Here is a 16,188-nt window from a genome sequence, read left to right as displayed (position 1 = left end):
AGAGGCGTCCCTTGCTCCATGGCACCCCAAACCATCAATTAGTATTAACAAGTAAGGCTCTTTGCAGCCTAAAGACCCCCATCGGGGCTCAGATGGAGGGCAAGCCCCACCCCTGTGAGTCAGGAGGTTAAAGAGCCTGGGGCCAGCCTGTGAGCCCAGAGTGTCCAGATGGCGTGTGGCAGCAGGCAGGTCACCATCCAGCTGGTGGACGAAGAGGCAGGGCCTGGAACCAGAGGGCCGAAGCCCTTTCGGGGCCAGAGATATGAGGCCATCCGAGCAGCCTGCCTGGATGAGGGGATCCTATTCCGAGATCCCTACTTCCCTGCTGGCCCTGATGCCCTTGGCTATGATGAGCTGGGGCCGGACTCCGAGAAGGCGAAAGGGGTGGAATGGATGAGACCCCATGTAATGTATGGCAGGGGGCTGTGGGGGTGCTGGACTCCCGGAATGAGGGAGGAGGGGGCTGTGGGAGGGCTGGGCTTCTGGTCTGAGGGAGGAGGGGGCTGTGGGGGGGGGCTGGGCTTCTGGTCTAAGGGAGGAGGGGGCTGTGGGGGGGCTGGGCTTCTGGTCTGAGGGAGGAGGGTCTGTGGGGGGGCTGGACTCCTGGTCTGAGGGAGGAGGGAACTGGGGGGGCTGGGCGTCTGGTCTGAGGGAGGAGGGGACTGGGGGGGGCTGGGCCCCTGGGCCTGAGGGAGGAGGGGGCTGGGGGGGTGGCTGGATATGAGGAGGAGGGCTGGGAATTCCGATTGCTGGGTCTGGGGAGACCCAGATGCCTGCCCACAGGCTTTACAAGCCTCTTCTGGGGTTGGAGGTGCTCATTACTCTGGAGCAGTGAGGGCAGGAGGGGACCCAGGCATTGGACCTCTCAGTCGCTCCTTCCCTCCCTTTCCTGGCTGAGGCCTGCAATCCCCCATGCCCCCCAGGAGTTTTGCGCCGAGCCCCAGTTCATCTGTGAGGACATGAGCCGAACAGACGTGTGTCAGGGGCGCCTAGGTAAGGCCAGATCTGGCAGGCTGTGGCTGGGACCCTGCAGCTCGGCCCCTGGATCCACCCCTCAGGCTCCCTACAGCTCAGTCTCCCTCTTTCCATCCTCACCCTGTCCTCACCTTTCCTCCCAGGTAACTGCTGGTTTCTTGCGGCCGCTGCTTCCCTCACTTTGTATCCCCGACTCCTGTGCCGGGTGGTCCCGCCTGGACAGGGTTTCCAAGATGGCTACGCGGGTGTCTTCCACTTCCAGGTAAAGCTCAGTTCCTCGGGTCGTGCGTGCCTCAGTTTCCCCCATGGTGCCACGGATCTCATAATTGACACTGTCCCCGTGGGGCTGTAATTATCGGACTGGTACGGCAGGGCTGGGTGGGGGTCAGAGGATGGGGTCCAGGCACGGTTGGGGGTTGGAAGCCGAGCCTGGGCCCTGCCCTCCTCCCACCAGCTCTGGCAGTTTGGCCGCTGGGTGGACGTCGTGGTGGACGACAGGCTGCCCGTGCGTGAGGGGAAGCTGATGTTCGTGCGCTCACATCAGCGGAACGAGTTCTGGGCCCCGCTCCTGGAGAAGGCCTATGCCAAGTAAGGACCCTGGCACACCTCCCCAGCCACAAGGGAACCCCAGAGACCCCCAACGTCTGCGATCCTGTAGACACCCTGCCAAGGGTCCCAAACCAAGTCACAGCGCCCAGGACCCTAATGTCACACCATCCCCTGAAGGCCTCCCTCCAAATTATAAATACCTCCCTCTGTCGACATTCCACACAAAACGTTCCTAGAGACCCACCAACACTTACAATCCCTAAGGAGCCTGAAATCTCATCTCTCAGGCCCCAGAGCCCCTGAATCTAAGATTTACCCCCTTGGGGGACCTGTAATCTCAGAAGATCTCTCCTGATCCATTGAGAAACCCAAAGCACCTCCCCAAAATTTTTAAAGATTTTATTTATTCGAGGGGAAGAGAGAGCACAAGTGGTGGGGGGGAGGAGAGGGAGAAGCAGACTCCCCCTGAGCTGAGCAGAGAGACCGAAGCGGGGCTCGATCCTAGGACCCTGAGATCCTGACCTGAGCTGAAGGCAGACGCTTCACTGACTGAGCCAGCCAGGCGCCCCCCATCTCCCAGATATTGAATGTAATCCCTGGAACCCTCAATCTTTGCTTTTCTCCATCCTGTGGCTCTGAAATCCCTGACAAGCCCCATAGAGATCACCCCCAAAGCTGACATGACATCTCCCAGAGACTCAGAGGTTCAGACATAGCCCCCCGGGATGCCCGGAATTCTGACAGAGCTGTCCTATGGTCCCCCAAATGCCACAGTCCTAGTGGCCCAGGGACCACAGGCCTGATTTCCGAGGGCTTCCAGCATGAACCACAGCCCACCTCGGGAGTCTGCAAAGGTCCGGGATAGTCCCTGGGCTCCCCCGACCCCGGGACAGAGGCCCCCAGGTCCCAGGGTGTGTGTGTGAGATGCTTGTACATGCCTCAGCCATTCCCACCCCACACCGGCCACAGGCTCCACGGCTCCTATGAGGTGATGCGAGGTGGCCACATGAATGAGGCTTTCGTGGACTTCACAGGCGGCGTGGGCGAGGTGCTCTACCTGAGGCAAGACACCCCAGGCCTCTTCTCTGCCGTGCGCCATGCCCTGGCCAAGGAGTCCCTCGTGGGCGCCACCGCCCTGGTGAGAGAGTCAGCCGCGCATGGAGACCCCCGCCAGGGCCAGAGCGCAGTCGGGGCTGGAGCGAGGAGGCGGCCTGCATTCTTCTCTCTGTGTTCACTGTTGGCTAGTCTCCCTTACCCATCAAACTCGAGCAAGTCAAAAGGCAACGTATTTGCTCTCCTTGCTACACAAGCTTCAGGCACAGCTGAATCCAGGTGCTTAGCAGATGCGGAGAATGTGTTTTTCTATTTCTGGTTCTGGGTTAGCTTCGCTCTCAGGCAGTCGTTCCCTTCACGGGCACAAAAGGGGACCCCACAGCTGCAGGTCCCTCCTGTCACCCCCAGTGTCTTAAAAAAAAATGGCAAAGGCTCTTAGAATTTCAGCAAAAAGCCGAGGATTGATGTTCATGGGCTCAACCTGAGTCATGCATTCATCAGTGACCTAAGCACTACTCGGTCATTCACTGAGTTGGTCTAATTCCCTCACTCGTTCTTTGCTTAATCCTGTGCTCGGTTACTCCCCGTCCTTCATGTTTCTCTGTCTCTTTCAGTGGGTCCGCCTGGTCTGTACCTCTCTCTGTCCTCTCCATGTATTTTTGTCTTGTCTTCGTCTTCCTCTCTCGTCTTCACTCACCAATCCTAGGCGCTCTTGGAGCCCTGTGTCATTCAGTCGGGCGCACTGGTGGCAGGAGGCCGGGGTGGGGGGTGAGGGGCAGGGAGGAGCAGCCACTTGCTTGAGCCCCACCGTGGCCTCCCTGTCCCCTGTCCCCTGCCCAGAGTGATCGGGGCGAGTACCGCACAGAAGACGGGCTGGTGAAGGGACACGCGTACTCCGTCACAGGCACGTACAAGGTGAGGGTCCCCCGTGAGTGGGCTGCAGGGCTGTCCCGGCGCCAAGCCCCCACTGATGATGCCGCCTTCAGGTGACCCTGGGCTTCACCAAGGTGCGGCTGCTGCGGCTTCGGAACCCGTGGGGCCGTGTGGAGTGGACCGGGGCCTGGAGCGACAGGTGGGATGGATCTGGGGAGGGGGGTGGGGCGCTCGGACCCAACCGCCCGGCCCTCACACCCCCATCTCCCTAGCTGCCCGCGCTGGGACGCGCTGCCCACAGAGTGGAGAGATGCCCTGCTGGTGAAAAAGGAGGATGGCGAGTTCTGGTGAGTAGCCCAGGGTCCCAGCCCTGCCTCTGGACTGGCGCCAGGCCAAAGGGGAGCGGGGAGGGGGGCGAGGCCTGCTTGAAGGGACAGGGGACAAGATCATAGCGAGAAACTGTCCCTATGGTGGTAACTTTGGGGTTGTGTTCTATTTGGGGGAGTCAAAGAAGAATTAGTAATATTAGGGGAACTGGGAGGCTTCGGAGGGTTGAAGGGGGTGGGTAATGGGTAATACGTAGGACAACTGGGGGGCTTGGTGCCATCTGGGCCATTTCTGTAGATTTGGTAACACTGAGGGGCTGAAGGATGTTTGTTGGCAATTGAGAGTCCGAGGGTGAGGGTCTTGATATTTGGGGGCTGAAGGCCAGATCTCCAGGGGATCTGGTGAAATCTGGGGGAGCTGGAAGGCTCTGCAATCTGGGGGTCACTACTATTTGGCGGACTGAGGGGTACTGGGCGCTGTTTAAGGAATGTGGAGGGGTTTGTGATTTGGGGGTCCCTGGCACCCCGGGGAGGGTCCAACCACTGGCCCCTGTGCAGGATGGAGCTGAGGGACTTCCTCCGCCACTTCAACACGGTCCAGATCTGCTCGCTGAGCCCAGAGGTGCTGGGCCCCAGCCCGGCCGGAGGCGGCTGGCACACCCACACCTTCCAAGGCCGCTGGGTGCGCGGCTTCAACGCCGGCGGTAGCCAGCCTGGCGCGGGTGAGGCCTGGAGGGCGCCCCCCCCAGAGGGGAGCCAGGGAGGGTGGGCTGTGGCAGGCCGGGTAACCCCATTTCTTCTCTGCCAGAAACCTTCTGGACCAACCCCCAGTTCCGACTGACGCTGCTGGAGCCTGACGAGGAGGATGACGATGAGGAGGGGCCCTGGGGGGGCTGGGGGGCCGCAGGAGCGTGGGGCCCTGCGAGGGGGGGGCGCATCCCCAAGTGCACTGTCCTTCTGTCACTCATCCAGCGCAACCGGCGGCGCCTGAGGGCCCAGGGCCTCACGTACCTCACCGTGGGCTTCCACGTGTTCCAGGTGGGACCCCTCGGCCTAGCAGGAGCCGCAGGGACCAGGGAGCCACGGAGGGCCGGGGGTCGGAGACAGGGGAGAGAGCTGGGGGAATGGCGGCGGTCAGGGGAAGACTGAGGTCGGGAGGGTGCCCAGAGGGCCGGGGTCAGTCAGCAGGGCAGAGGGGAATGAGGGAAAAGGAGGAGAGGCGCGAGGAGCAGGGAAGGTCCTTGAGGGCACACGGGAGCGGGTCGGACAGGGGCCGGAGGGGCAGGGGCTTGACGAGGGGTGGGGGGTGGAATGCAAAGAAAAGCCAAGGTGTGGAGGGGGCTCTGAAGGGTGGCCGCCGCCCCCGCGGGCTCTGACTCGCCTTGCTCTTCCTTCTCACAGATCCCAGAGGAGGTGGGTCTCAGCTGGGCCCCCGGATCGCAGGGTCACCCGGGCCGCCGCCTGCCCCAGGGGCGCGGGCGGGGGGCCGGCACGCGGGCGGGGGCCCGGCGGTTGCGGGGGGGCCGGCGGGGCTCAGCCGCCCTGGCCCGCAGCTGCTGGGCCTGTGGGACTCCCCGCGCAGCCGTGAGTTCCTGCCGGGCCTGCGGCGCGCCGACCGCTCGCCCTTCTGCGCCCGCCGCGACGTGAGCCGCCGCTGCCGCCTGCGCCCCGGCCACTACCTGGTGGTGCCCAGCGCCGCCCGCGCCGGCGACGAGGCCGACTTCACGCTGCGCGTCTTCTCCGAGCGCCGCCACACCGCCGTGTGAGCCGGGGGCACCCAGACCCGCCCCTCGGGGCTCCCCGGGCCGGCCAGAGCCCCGGGACCCCCTCCCCCCGCCACGCTCCCCGGGACCCACGCGGGGAGGGGCCCAGGGCCCCGCCCCCACCACCCCGACTTCCCCGCTTCCGTTGTGTCCTTGGCAGGGAGATCGATGACGTCATCAGCGCCGACCTGCACGCCCTCATGGTGCGGGGCCACCGGAAGGGGGCGCGGCGGGGCGGGGGTCCTCTCGGCCAGCGCTGAACTCCTCCCGCCTCACAGGTGCCCTACGTTCCCCTGGAGCTGGGGCTGGAGCAGCTGTTTCAGGAGCTGGCAGGAGAGGTGAGGGGGCGGGACCAGGGCTAAGGGGGCCCACCCCTCCCCTGGGACCCCTTCCTCATCCTGGGGGTCTCCTTTTGCTTTAGTTTCTCCCTGTGCTTAAATCTCCTGACTCTCTACTCTCAAAATGCTCACAGCTAGCTGGTCCCTGCCTCAGGGCCTTTGCCCTGTCTGTACGTCTGCCTGGACCGCCTTCTGTCCCTTCAGGTCCCCTGCCCTGGCTAAGGAGTCTTTCTCCTGTGCCCTTCACTGGCAGCTCTCCGGTTTCTTTCCCAGGCTGGTCAGCTGCATGCCGGCTGTGGACTCCCACAGCCCAGTGCTTCCCCCTGCCGCCCTGACCGCTCTGGGACAGGTCTCTCTCTCCCCCTGGACCGTAAGCTCTCTCTCTGCTGTGCCCCCAGCACCGCCCAGCATGCTCTTGGGGCCAGCGCTGAGCTGTGTTGAATGGCTGCCTAAGTGAATGGCCTCACCACTGGCTCTCTCCCTGACCAGGAGGAAGCACTCAGTGCCTCTCAGCTCCAGACCTTATTAAGCATTGCCTTGGAGCCTGGTGAGTTGGGGCCGGGGTGGACCCCATGGCGCCCCCTAGGTGTGTTAATCCATGATGCTGCTGGGAGTCAGGCCTCGGAGCCCTGGACTCAGCCTGACAGTTTCTTCCCACATGTGGGTCCTGTGTCAGGACTAGTGGCCAAGGCCACAGCCACGGCCGCTCATAAGCTCCCCCCCTTCCCCTAAGGCAGACAGGGAGTGTAGCTGCCATGAGGGGACTTGGAACCCCCTTGGCTGGGTTCAGATCCCTGCTCTGCTAGTTACCAGCGGTCCCTTGGCTCCCTGTGCCTCAGTTCCTGCAGTGGGGATAGTGTAGTCCCTAGCACTTACAGTGACGGCCAGCACGCAGTAAGTACCAGGGGTTTTTTTGTTTCCTGTAGCCAGGGCCCGCGCCCGGACCCCTGGAGAGATCGGGCTCAGGACCTGTGAGCAGCTGCTGCGCTGTTTTGGGGTATATGAAGGGGGCAGTGCCTGGGTAGGGAGGGTGGGGATGTTGGGGCCTCTGTCCCCCTTCTAGAGATACTGATTTTAACAGATGCTCCATCCCCAGAACGGACAGAGCCTCACCCTGCAACACCTCCAGCAGCTCTGGGGCCATCTCCTGGAGTGGCAGGTAAGGTCGGGGGAGTTGCTGGGGCGACCTCCTCCTGGACGGCAAGGCACTTTTACGAATAAGGACATGGGTGCTCTGTGGGCTGACTCAGGAGAAGGAGAACGCGGGCCCCATCATACCTTGGAGGATCTGGCTGGGATGTCCTTGCCCCTTCTGTCCTTCTGTGGCCCCTCTAGGGGCACTAATAGCTCAGGGATGGAAAGTGCCCGTTCTGGTCCCGGGTTGAAATCCTAGCTTCTGGTTCAGCCCCTTTCTGGCTGGCTGACCTCAGGCAAGTCACCTCTCCTCTGAGAGGCCTTTGCTAGTGGAAGGCATTAATTTCCACTGTTCTGGATCCCTGGGAGGAGGAAATGGTCCAAGGCCTCCCTATACTCGCTGTTTGCTGAGCCCTCACGAAGCCCCCTGTGGGTAGAATGTCAACTTGTCCTCATAACCCTATTATATATAATATATATAATAGCTGTTACTATTACTCCCATTTTACAGACTGAAACAGCTTCAGAGAGGTAAAGCTGCTTGCCCAGGGCACCAAGCCAGGAAGAAAGGGAGCTGGGATGGGAACCCAGGCTGACTGGCCTCTGAGGCCTCCTTTCAGCCCTTTTCAGGGTGCATGGGGGCCCGGGGGCTGGGACTGACCTATACCTCCTGGCCCAGGCCACATTTGACAAGTTCGATGAGGACTCCTCTGGAACCATGAACTCCTATGAGCTGAGGCTGGCGCTGAATGCGGCAGGTATGCTGGGAGCTGTCGCGTGGCGGGATCTGCTCCCTTCCCACCCTCCGTACTCTTGCAGGCCTGGCTGGCTGCTCACTGGTGGCCATCCACAAAGCCCAGACTGTAGTTTGTTACCAGCTATTGGCCAGGACTGAATACCCTTGGGAGAGGGAGTGGGGCCTCCTGGAAGGGGAAGATGGGCAGAGCCTGGGAGCTGGTGTCTGAGAGGCCCCAGTCCCCAGGGCACTGTGGTAAAAGGGACTGGATTCCCATGAGCTTGGAATGGAATCCTGCCTCTACTGACTTCCTCCCTGGGGGATCCTGGGCAGGCCACCTCCTTGAGCCTCCATATAAAATGGCTACTACACTGGGTGCCTGGGAGGAGCCCGCAGAATGGAGCCCACGGGGCCCGGGGAAAGGTTTCGGGAAGTCTAGGGAGAGATGGAGTCAGAATGTTGGGAGGTGTGTCACATAGACAGAAATGGAGTCCCAGGTGGACAGAAGCAGAGGCGAGACAGCGAGGATGGATGGAAGGTTGGCACCGCTCATTGGGGTTACTGGTGAACGTTCCTGGCATTAGTCTAGGCACAAGACTGAGAAAGTGCCCTGGGGGCGGGGGCTGGCGTACTCGTGGTGCAGACAGACAACAGACAAGTAGAACATCTGGGTCAGATGGTGATACACACTATGGCGGGAAGAGAAAGCAGGTGTGTATGTGGGGGACGGTGTGTGTGGCTGGAGACAGAGGTCAGGTGCAGTCTAGACAGAAGGAACAGCCAGTGCAAAGGCCCTGAGGTGAGAGCATGGGCCCTGCTGGAACAGCTTCAAGGGGCCAGTGTGGCTGTAGGAGGAGGTGGTCAGAAATGAAAGATCAGTGGAGAGAGGCAGTATAAAGCCCATGAGGTCTCACGAGTACCTAGACTCTTTAAAAAAAAAAAAATTTTTTTTTTTTTTAATATGTATGAGAGGAAGGAGGGTGAGACGGGTGCAGCATCAGGAGCCAACAGCAAAGGAAAGGTCACGCTGGGTACCGAGCAAGTACCAGAGACTGGACCAGCAGGAAGCAGGCTCGAGAGACCCCTGGAACTGGTGGGCAGGATCAGGGTGGGGGAATCGGCAAGAAAAATGACCTGCTCCCACTCAGCCATGCTCTGCAGCGCCTGTGTTCCCCAAACACCAGCTCTGGTCCTGGCCGGGCTGGCTGGTGCTGGGGATTCCCCGGTGGCCTGAGACCCTTCCCTTCCCTCCCACGGCTTGTGGGCCAGGGGCAGCCAGAGCCACCAAAGACAAGGAAAACTCAGAGGGGTCATGGTGGGGACCGGGTAGGCAGAGGGAGCCACAGGAGGGCGGTGGGAAGAGCAGGGGGCTGGGAGAGGGCTCCCTGAAGGGGGCAGGGTGGGAGGAGCAGGAGTGTTCAGGGCAGAGGAACAGCAGGTGCGAGGGAGGCAAGACGGAGCACGAGGTCCAGGTAGGAAGGGAGGAGGGGCAGATGAGGTGTGGTCTGCGCAGGCCACTAGGCCCTGGGGAGGGGTAGCCAGGAGGTCACGGTCACCAGGACCTACTCAATCAGGTGAGGGATTTCCTGAATACCGGAGGATCCCGGGCGGGACCCCGCAGCAGACGATGCAGAGTGGTCAGAGGAAGCTGAATCTGAGGGGGCAGCTGAGGGCTTCCTGCCCACCCCAGACTCCAGGCAGATGAAGGCCAGAGGGACAGTGGGAGGTCACCCTGCCAAGGAGGGCCTTCGGGCTCTGGGCTGGCCCCCAGCACCTTCAACGAGGCACAGACTAGACAAAGATCCGTTCAATGAATGAGGCCACACAACAGGGGCATAGATGGGTTTTAGGAGGTGGTGGAAGCCTGACATTGTCCTCGAACTGTTTATCTGGACACGCGGGGGAAGGAGGGGCCATTGTGTTTGGCTTTTGAAGCCTATTGAGATTTCCCGTCAGAGGTGATTTCTGAGGTTTAGCAATCATCTGTGATGTGAAGAAACGGACTCCATGTGGCACTGACAAAAATGTTTGGCTGCAAGGAAATTTCTCCAGTGTCTGTTCACAGAAATTAGCCAGAATTTAAAGGAATACTAAAGCGGGCCTGTAGTCGTTCTGTGCCAGATGCCATTCTAAGCTCCCCATCTACCGGCTTCCCACAACCTTCTGGGGTCAGGGCTGTCACGTGCGAAGACGAGCACAGAGGAGTGAAGGGAGCTGCTCCGTGGTGCACAGCTGGGATCTAAGGGGTGGGAACAGCCCCCCACCCCACCCCCCGGAGTAGCGCGTGTCTCCCCCAGGGAGCTGGGCTGGGGCTCACACGCGGCTCGCCCTAGGTTTCCACCTGAACAACCAGCTGACCCAGGCCCTCACGAGCCGCTACCGGGACAGCCGTCTGCGGGTAGACTTCGAGTGCTTCGTGTCCTGTGTGGCCCAGCTCACCTGCATCTTCCGTGAGCACTGCCCTGGTGTGGGGGAGAGGGCAGGGAGTCTCCCACACCCCTGGGGGGGGTGCGCTCAACCCACCCACTCTGCACAGGCCACTGCAGCCGGCACCTGGATGGAGGCGAGGGCGTCATCTGCCTAACCCGCAGACAGGTGAGTTGGGCTAGGGGGTGGCTCAGGTGGCCAGGCAGGAGTCCCGGGAGGCCCCTGCATCAAGCCGGCGGTCTTCTCTCCCCCAGTGGTTGGAGGTAGCCACCTTCTCCTAGGACCTCTGCACGGAGTACCTGCACTGGAGGAGGCAGCGCTGCCAGGAGCCCGCTTTCCTCCTTGCCCGGCCCGGCCCGGGGTCTGTTCCGCAGGGAGGGTGTCTGCGCCACACCGACCCCTCTGCCTCTCTGCCTGGCACGTGGGGCCGATGCTAAGCAGCGGTTCGGAGCATCCCTGGGAGCCAGCCGGCGCGGGGTGATGTCTGGCCTCACCACTCCACAGCGGGGTGAGGCCAGGCAGGTCCCTGCACCCCTCCTCACCTATAGAACAGGGATGGTCACAGCACTTCTTGTGCAGGCCACACGAGTTAGCACTGGGAACAGTGCCTGGCCTAGAGCGGGTGCGTCATGTTTAAACACTCAGGGGGACAGGGATCTCCCAGGCCCAGCCTTGCTCTGGGAAGAGGTTCTCCCGTGACTCTCCTTAGGAGGTGGAGAACACAGACGGGGAGAGAAAGAGAACACTGAAGGAATCCTTCTTAAAAATATTACATGTTTTATTATCCTGTCCCCAGAAGGGTGGTTTATCCAGAAACCGAGAAAAAAAAAAAAAATCAGAATAAACTCAAAAGGGGGGGGAGGGAAGGGAGCAAAACCCATCAACTAACAGGCAGCCAGGCCAGCAGCCCACCCTCCACCTCAGGAGGGTCCCCAGAGACCCATGCCCAACGACAGACAACAGAGAAAACTCAGTAAGGGGCTGGGAGTGGGGAGGGCAGCAAATCAGCTATGTCTTCATTATGAGAGCAAGAGGCGGCGAGGATATGTTGCTAGGTGAATATATATTTATATAATAAATCCGTAAGTTAATAAAGTAAATAGTAATTCTCTGAAAGTTTTTAATTCCTTTTTTTATAGGATTTTTTTTTTTTGTGGATTTTTTGTTTTTGTTGTTTTGTGTTTTTTTTGTTTTGTTTTGTTTTGTTTTTTTGGTCCTTAGAAAATCTGAGAGATACACATGTCCGGACAAAGCAAGATGTGGGGCCGGCTGGGGGTGAGAGGCTGGTCTGCCCAACCCTATTCCTGTTGCAGAAAAGGGGGGTGCTGAGCTGCACCCCTTCATCTGGCAATCGCAAGTGGTGGGGGGTAGAGGGAAGAAGGGGGGGCGGGGTCCTCTTTCCTGGCGGGCAGCTGTGTCGCCCTTTGCTGGGCCCATCACAGGCCCGGGCAGTTCCTGGACAAGGCACATAGGGCTTTGGCCTGGATGTGGGAGGCCTTGAAGGAACCTCATGGGGGGGCGGAGGGAGGGGCGGGCAAAGGAGGGATGAGGTGTGGGGGGCATTCCTAGGGCCTGGAGGTGACCTGTTTTGCTGTGGGAATCCACTTTCCCCTCCACATAGTTAAAAAACAAAACAACACATCATATATATTTACCAGACCAGAAGCGCTGACCCCGAACTCTCCCTCACCCCTATCCAGGGAGAGGGGGCCGACTGACGAAGAGAGAGGAGAGAGCCTGCCCCAGCCCCTCCCTGCCCACCCCCCCCCCCGAAAAGACTGACAGAGTGCTTTGCATAGATACAGAGTCAGAGGAATAGGACCTGGGAGGCCCCACAGCAGGGAGAAGGGCAGAGGGCTCCCCCAGCCCCTCCTGGAGGCTGTGAGGAGGGGGGCGTTCGGTCAGGGTTTCTCCAGCGGGGGGCCTCACAGGTCACTCTCGCCGTACAGGGCTGTCGAGAAGGACTTGTAGTCGAGGGCGCCGGGCACAGCGTCAGGGCCCTGATAGGGCGCCATGCGTGCGATGCAGTACTCAGCCTGGTCCGGGGGCAGCTCTCTCCGCAGCTCCTCGGCTGTGATGAAGTTCTGGGGGCAGCAGGGGTGGGACTGTGGGCCACCCCCACCTGCCCAGCCCTGATGCAAGGGCTCCTGCGTGCTGCCCTCCCCCCCCCCCCCCCGTGCCTCCAAGGTATCCTGCTTACCTTGTCCCCTGCCAGGACCTTGAAGGAGGCGATGACCTGGTCGGCCGTATCTGTGTCGGTGGTCTCCCTTGACATGAAGTCAATGAAGGCTTGGAAGGTCACGAGCCCACTGTGGTTGGGGTCAACCACGCTCATGATGCGGTTGAACTCGGCATCACCCTGCAAGGGGGAGTGGGGTGGGGGACAGGCTGCATTTGAGCTGGGGCAGGAAGGCCGGGCCTGGCCCGGTGGGTGCTCTCCCCATGGAACGGAGCCGGAAGAGCAGGGCCTGGCCCTGGGGCTCACGCCTCCAGGGGCTTTGGCTTCCCCATGCCGAGAGCCCCACTTGCTCAGACCGGGGATGTGCCCCCTCTGCTCCTCCCCACCCACGTTTTTGGGAAGTGGGGAGTTGGGGAATGGATCAAACAGGTCTACTGCTCCTTAGCCCTAGGCTCATGACTTAGCTCTGGAGGGTGGGGAAGAAAGAAAGAGAGAAAGAGAAAGAAAAAGGGGAGGGAGCCAGAGGCCTGATCTCCTCTCTCGGGAGACTTCCAGGAAAGGAGGTGGGTGACTTGGGGTCATCGGAGAGACCCCCGCCCAGCAGAAGCAGCACAGGTGGAGGAGGAGGTGGCTCTGCTGGGGGAGTGTCCCCGAGGAGGCGGTGAGGAGGAGGGGGAGGCTGCGCAAGGAGGGGGGGGAGGAGGCGGAGAGGCACAGCAGCGAGGGGGAGGCAGAGGCTGCATACCAGGCTGTATCCTGTGGAGATAAGCAGAGCCCTGAAGTCATCGGAGTCCATGCTGCCTGTCTGCTTCTGCTCGAGGACGCAGGGACAGCAGAGGAGGCCAGGCCCAGAGTAGGCAAGAGGGGCCGCCCCATGTGCACAGCAGGGAAACAGGACAGTGGCGGGAGCCGGGGAGACAGAGGCGGCCCCGAGAGACCAGGTAAGGGGGAAGGTGTCCAGAGAGACACAGGGCAGGGAGGAGGCAAGAGAGCCAGTGAAATGGCACACACATGGCAAGGGGTGGAATGCGAGAGGGAGGGGAGACAGAGAGAAGGAGAGAGAGAAAGAAGAGCAGTTAATGCCACAGTCCGCTGGGGCCCAGGGGGGCGCGTACCTGCCGGTCATTCTCCACGTCGTAGCCCAGGCTGATGAGACAGGCCTTGAACTCCTCCGGCCCCAGCGCCCCGCCGTGGTCCTGCCGGGCGTCCGAAGGCAGGTGTGCGCGAGGGGCGGTGTGGAGACCAGGCCAGCGCGGAGAGGGGTGAGGGGCCAGGGTCACATGCAGAGGGCAGGGGGAGGGGAACACATCAGGGGGAAACATAGAGTTAGAGGTGACATGGACAAGGTGATGGCTAGGGACAGCGGAGCAGGGCGAGGGGCGTGGTGGCCTGGAGGGTGGTCTGAGGCTTGCCCAATGCCTCGGCCAGAGCAGGGGTGGGAGCTCTCCTCCCCTCCAGGATTTGGGGTGGGAGATTACACTCCGCCCTATCTGGGACAGCAGGGTCCCGGCCTGCCGGTGCGGAGCTGAGCGTGCACACTCCCGCCCACCGAGGGCAGGCAGATGGCGTGCCGGGTGGGGACTGCAGCAAACTCAGGTGCTCAGGCCTTCCTAATGGGCCTGCCAGACCAGATCCAGCCTTCTGAATCTTTCCAATGCTCAGTGTACGTGCAGACCAGATGCATGGTCAGGTCACAAATCTCGGGGGTGCTGGGGCTTAGACTGTCCCAGGGTCTCCTTGGCAGGTGGGTGAGGACGTGTGGCCCCAGAGGCAGGACTTGGACCCCCCCCCCCTTTCTCCTCCTGAGAAGTGCCCAGGTCAAGGTGGTATATCCCTGCACCTGCTTCCGGGGCTGCACCCTGCTGACCCGGGGGGGCACTGTGAGGTGAACGGACAGATGCAAAGACGGAGGGGGCAGGATGGGACAGGGGGCAGCATGGGACGAGGACAGTGGGGAGGGGAGACGCCGGGGACAGAGGGAGCCATTCACCTTGTCGAAGTGGTTGAAGGACGCCCGGAACTCCTGCATCTGCTCCTGGCTGATGCCCTTGGCATCACGGGTGAGGATCTGGTTCTCGACCTCGTTGATGGTGCGGGCGATGGTGGTGAGCAGCTGCTCCCAGCCCACGCGGATGTGCTGGGGATTGAGCAAGGGCATGAATGTGTGCTGGGCGGGCGCGGGGACCGCTGCCACCAGGGGCCTGGAGCTTGGCTCTCCTCGAGCTCTCCTCACACGGGGTGCTCATCTGGCCTGGAGGTGGGCTGACCTGTCTCCCGAACACCAACCCAGCCCCACGCTCTCCCACGCGCCTCATGCCTCATCTGCACGCAGGGAGAGTGGAACGGCCCCTCCCACTGCCTCTGCCCAGCAGCAGGGTGACGTCACATACGACTGCCACCGGAAGCAGCTGACGGCCGGGCCCATACGTGAGCCGCACCCACATGGGAACTGCAGAAATATGGCGGGCAATGTTTAACCAGCTCTCGGGGGGTGGGGGAACCCGGGTTTCTCTGTGGTATCAGCGCACTTGCACGGCATGCAGTGTCACCGTGGACGAGGTCACGCTGCCCAAAGGGTGACAACCAGCCCTGACATGTCAACCTGGCCACGGCGCATGGGTGCCTACGCTGATCTGTGCCCTCCAGCAAGGACGACGCCACTGAGGCCATGGTGGGCAGGGGCCACCCTCCCTCCCAGCTCTCCCAGGAGTGTGTCCCGATGCTGCTCTGTCACGGTGATGGAAGAAATGGTGGGAAGACGTGTAAACACTTGATCTAGCCTTTTTGGTCAGAGGGACAAAGAGAAGACAGAAAGTGGCAGACGCCTTTCCTACTGGTCAAAACCCATTTGGCCTGGAGAGGCCGGGCCTGTGCTGCCACAAGGACCCCTGGTGCGGGTGGAAGGGGAGGCCGGGGGTGCCGGGCGGGCCTCACCTCCATGGTGTAGTTGGTGTGCTTGTTGTCGAAGATGAGGGCCTCCTGGATGAGCTGGTGCTGCTGCTCGAGCAGGTCGAGGTTCGGCTTGTAGTCCACGATGCTGCGCTCGTACCGCTTCAAGTGGTTCAGCTGGTCCTCCAGGGTCCCGTTCATCTCGATGGAGATGCGCCCGATCTCCTGCATGGAAAGCGCGAGCTGCTGGCTGGGGGAGGCCTCTTGCTGGCGTCCCCCTTCCCAGAAGCCTGCTGCTCACTGGCCCCTCCAGGCCCCCCTCCGCTGTACAAGCCACCAGGGGGGAGTGTCTGGGCTGAGGCTGGCCAGGCCTAACCTCAGTGCACACCCCGGACTCCCTGTGAGGCCCAGGACAGCGACAGGCCTGGAAACTGAGGTCCAAACACAGCAACTCCTCACAGGGAGACGTAGGGTCAGGATTTGGACCCAGGCCCAGCCGGCTTCAGAATCCGTGTTCCTGAGCACGAGTACCTGAAGCGTGGCTTCCCACAGTGGCCCTGCGGCTCGGCCTAGAGCCCCACCCCCCGCCCTGGCTCGGTGCCTGGCACGTAGCAAGCACTGTAAGGTGCGCCCAGGCTGTGACCAGCATCCTCGCAAACCTTCCGGGGCTGGGTCCCAAGGGTCACTGGTGAGCCCGCTGGAAGGGTCTGCACCTAGACTACCCTGGTCTCAGCGACACCGGCACTTGCCACGGGGCTGCCACAGAGCAGTGCCCAAAGCATTTGCCGAGGCCATGAAAGGACAGTTTCCATCCCCATTTAGAGATGAGAAAACCCAGGAGCAGAAGTTAAATTGTACCTGAACTCCTGGTCAGCGGGCAGAGCAGAGCCGAGACTCCAACCCTCCCCTACCTGACTCCTCCTGGAAGGTGCTGCCACTTCCACCA

At 61.5% G+C, this 16,188-nt stretch overlaps 2 protein-coding genes and 1 long non-coding RNA gene across 4 annotated transcripts in view; 1 reads left to right on the top strand and 2 right to left on the bottom strand.

Moving 5' to 3' along the window:
• The first annotated feature begins 168 nt into the window (after window positions 1–168).
• On the top strand, window positions 169–11,815 carry CAPN12 (calpain 12). The gene is made up of 21 exons (XM_026482382.4): window positions 169–405; window positions 924–993; window positions 1,119–1,237; window positions 1,430–1,563; window positions 2,494–2,662; window positions 3,418–3,492; window positions 3,564–3,649; window positions 3,723–3,797; window positions 4,335–4,498; window positions 4,585–4,814; window positions 5,178–5,189; window positions 5,330–5,538; window positions 5,700–5,742; window positions 5,818–5,877; window positions 6,367–6,424; window positions 6,804–6,874; window positions 6,974–7,036; window positions 7,691–7,769; window positions 10,081–10,197; window positions 10,284–10,342; window positions 10,429–11,815. Exons 1-21 carry the CDS (start codon window positions 169–171, stop codon window positions 10,453–10,455), a joined length of 2,157 nt encoding a protein of 718 aa, XP_026338167.2. The 3' UTR covers window positions 10,456–11,815.
• LOC130544128 (uncharacterized) lies at window positions 1,903–6,298 on the bottom strand. Of its 2 annotated transcripts, XR_008960141.1 has the most exons (3): window positions 5,456–6,298; window positions 4,788–4,892; window positions 1,903–3,637 (listed from the first exon to the last, which is right to left on the bottom strand). It is a non-coding gene; the product is annotated as an uncharacterized LOC130544128 (long non-coding RNA). The 2 variants fall into 2 exon arrangements; XR_008960140.1 differs by lacking the exon at window positions 5,456–6,298 and having other exon boundaries at window positions 4,788–5,346.
• Window positions 10,935–16,188, bottom strand: part of ACTN4 (actinin alpha 4) — a 70,731-nt gene continuing 65,477 nt past the window's right edge. The window contains exons 17-21 of the mRNA XM_026482378.4: window positions 15,288–15,467; window positions 14,344–14,490; window positions 13,469–13,549; window positions 12,375–12,533; window positions 10,935–12,258 (exon numbers count right to left, since the gene is read on the bottom strand). Of these exons, the coding sequence (XP_026338163.1) occupies window positions 12,100–12,258; window positions 12,375–12,533; window positions 13,469–13,549; window positions 14,344–14,490; window positions 15,288–15,467 (726 nt within the window). The 3' untranslated portion in view covers window positions 10,935–12,099. The remainder of the gene's footprint in view (window positions 12,259–12,374; window positions 12,534–13,468; window positions 13,550–14,343; window positions 14,491–15,287; window positions 15,468–16,188) is intronic.

This window comes from Ursus arctos, unplaced genomic scaffold (assembly GCF_023065955.2).
Source record: "Ursus arctos isolate Adak ecotype North America unplaced genomic scaffold, UrsArc2.0 scaffold_19, whole genome shotgun sequence".
Lineage (NCBI taxonomy): Eukaryota > Metazoa > Chordata > Mammalia > Carnivora > Ursidae > Ursus > Ursus arctos.
This window is presented reverse-complemented; position numbering and strand designations above follow the sequence as displayed.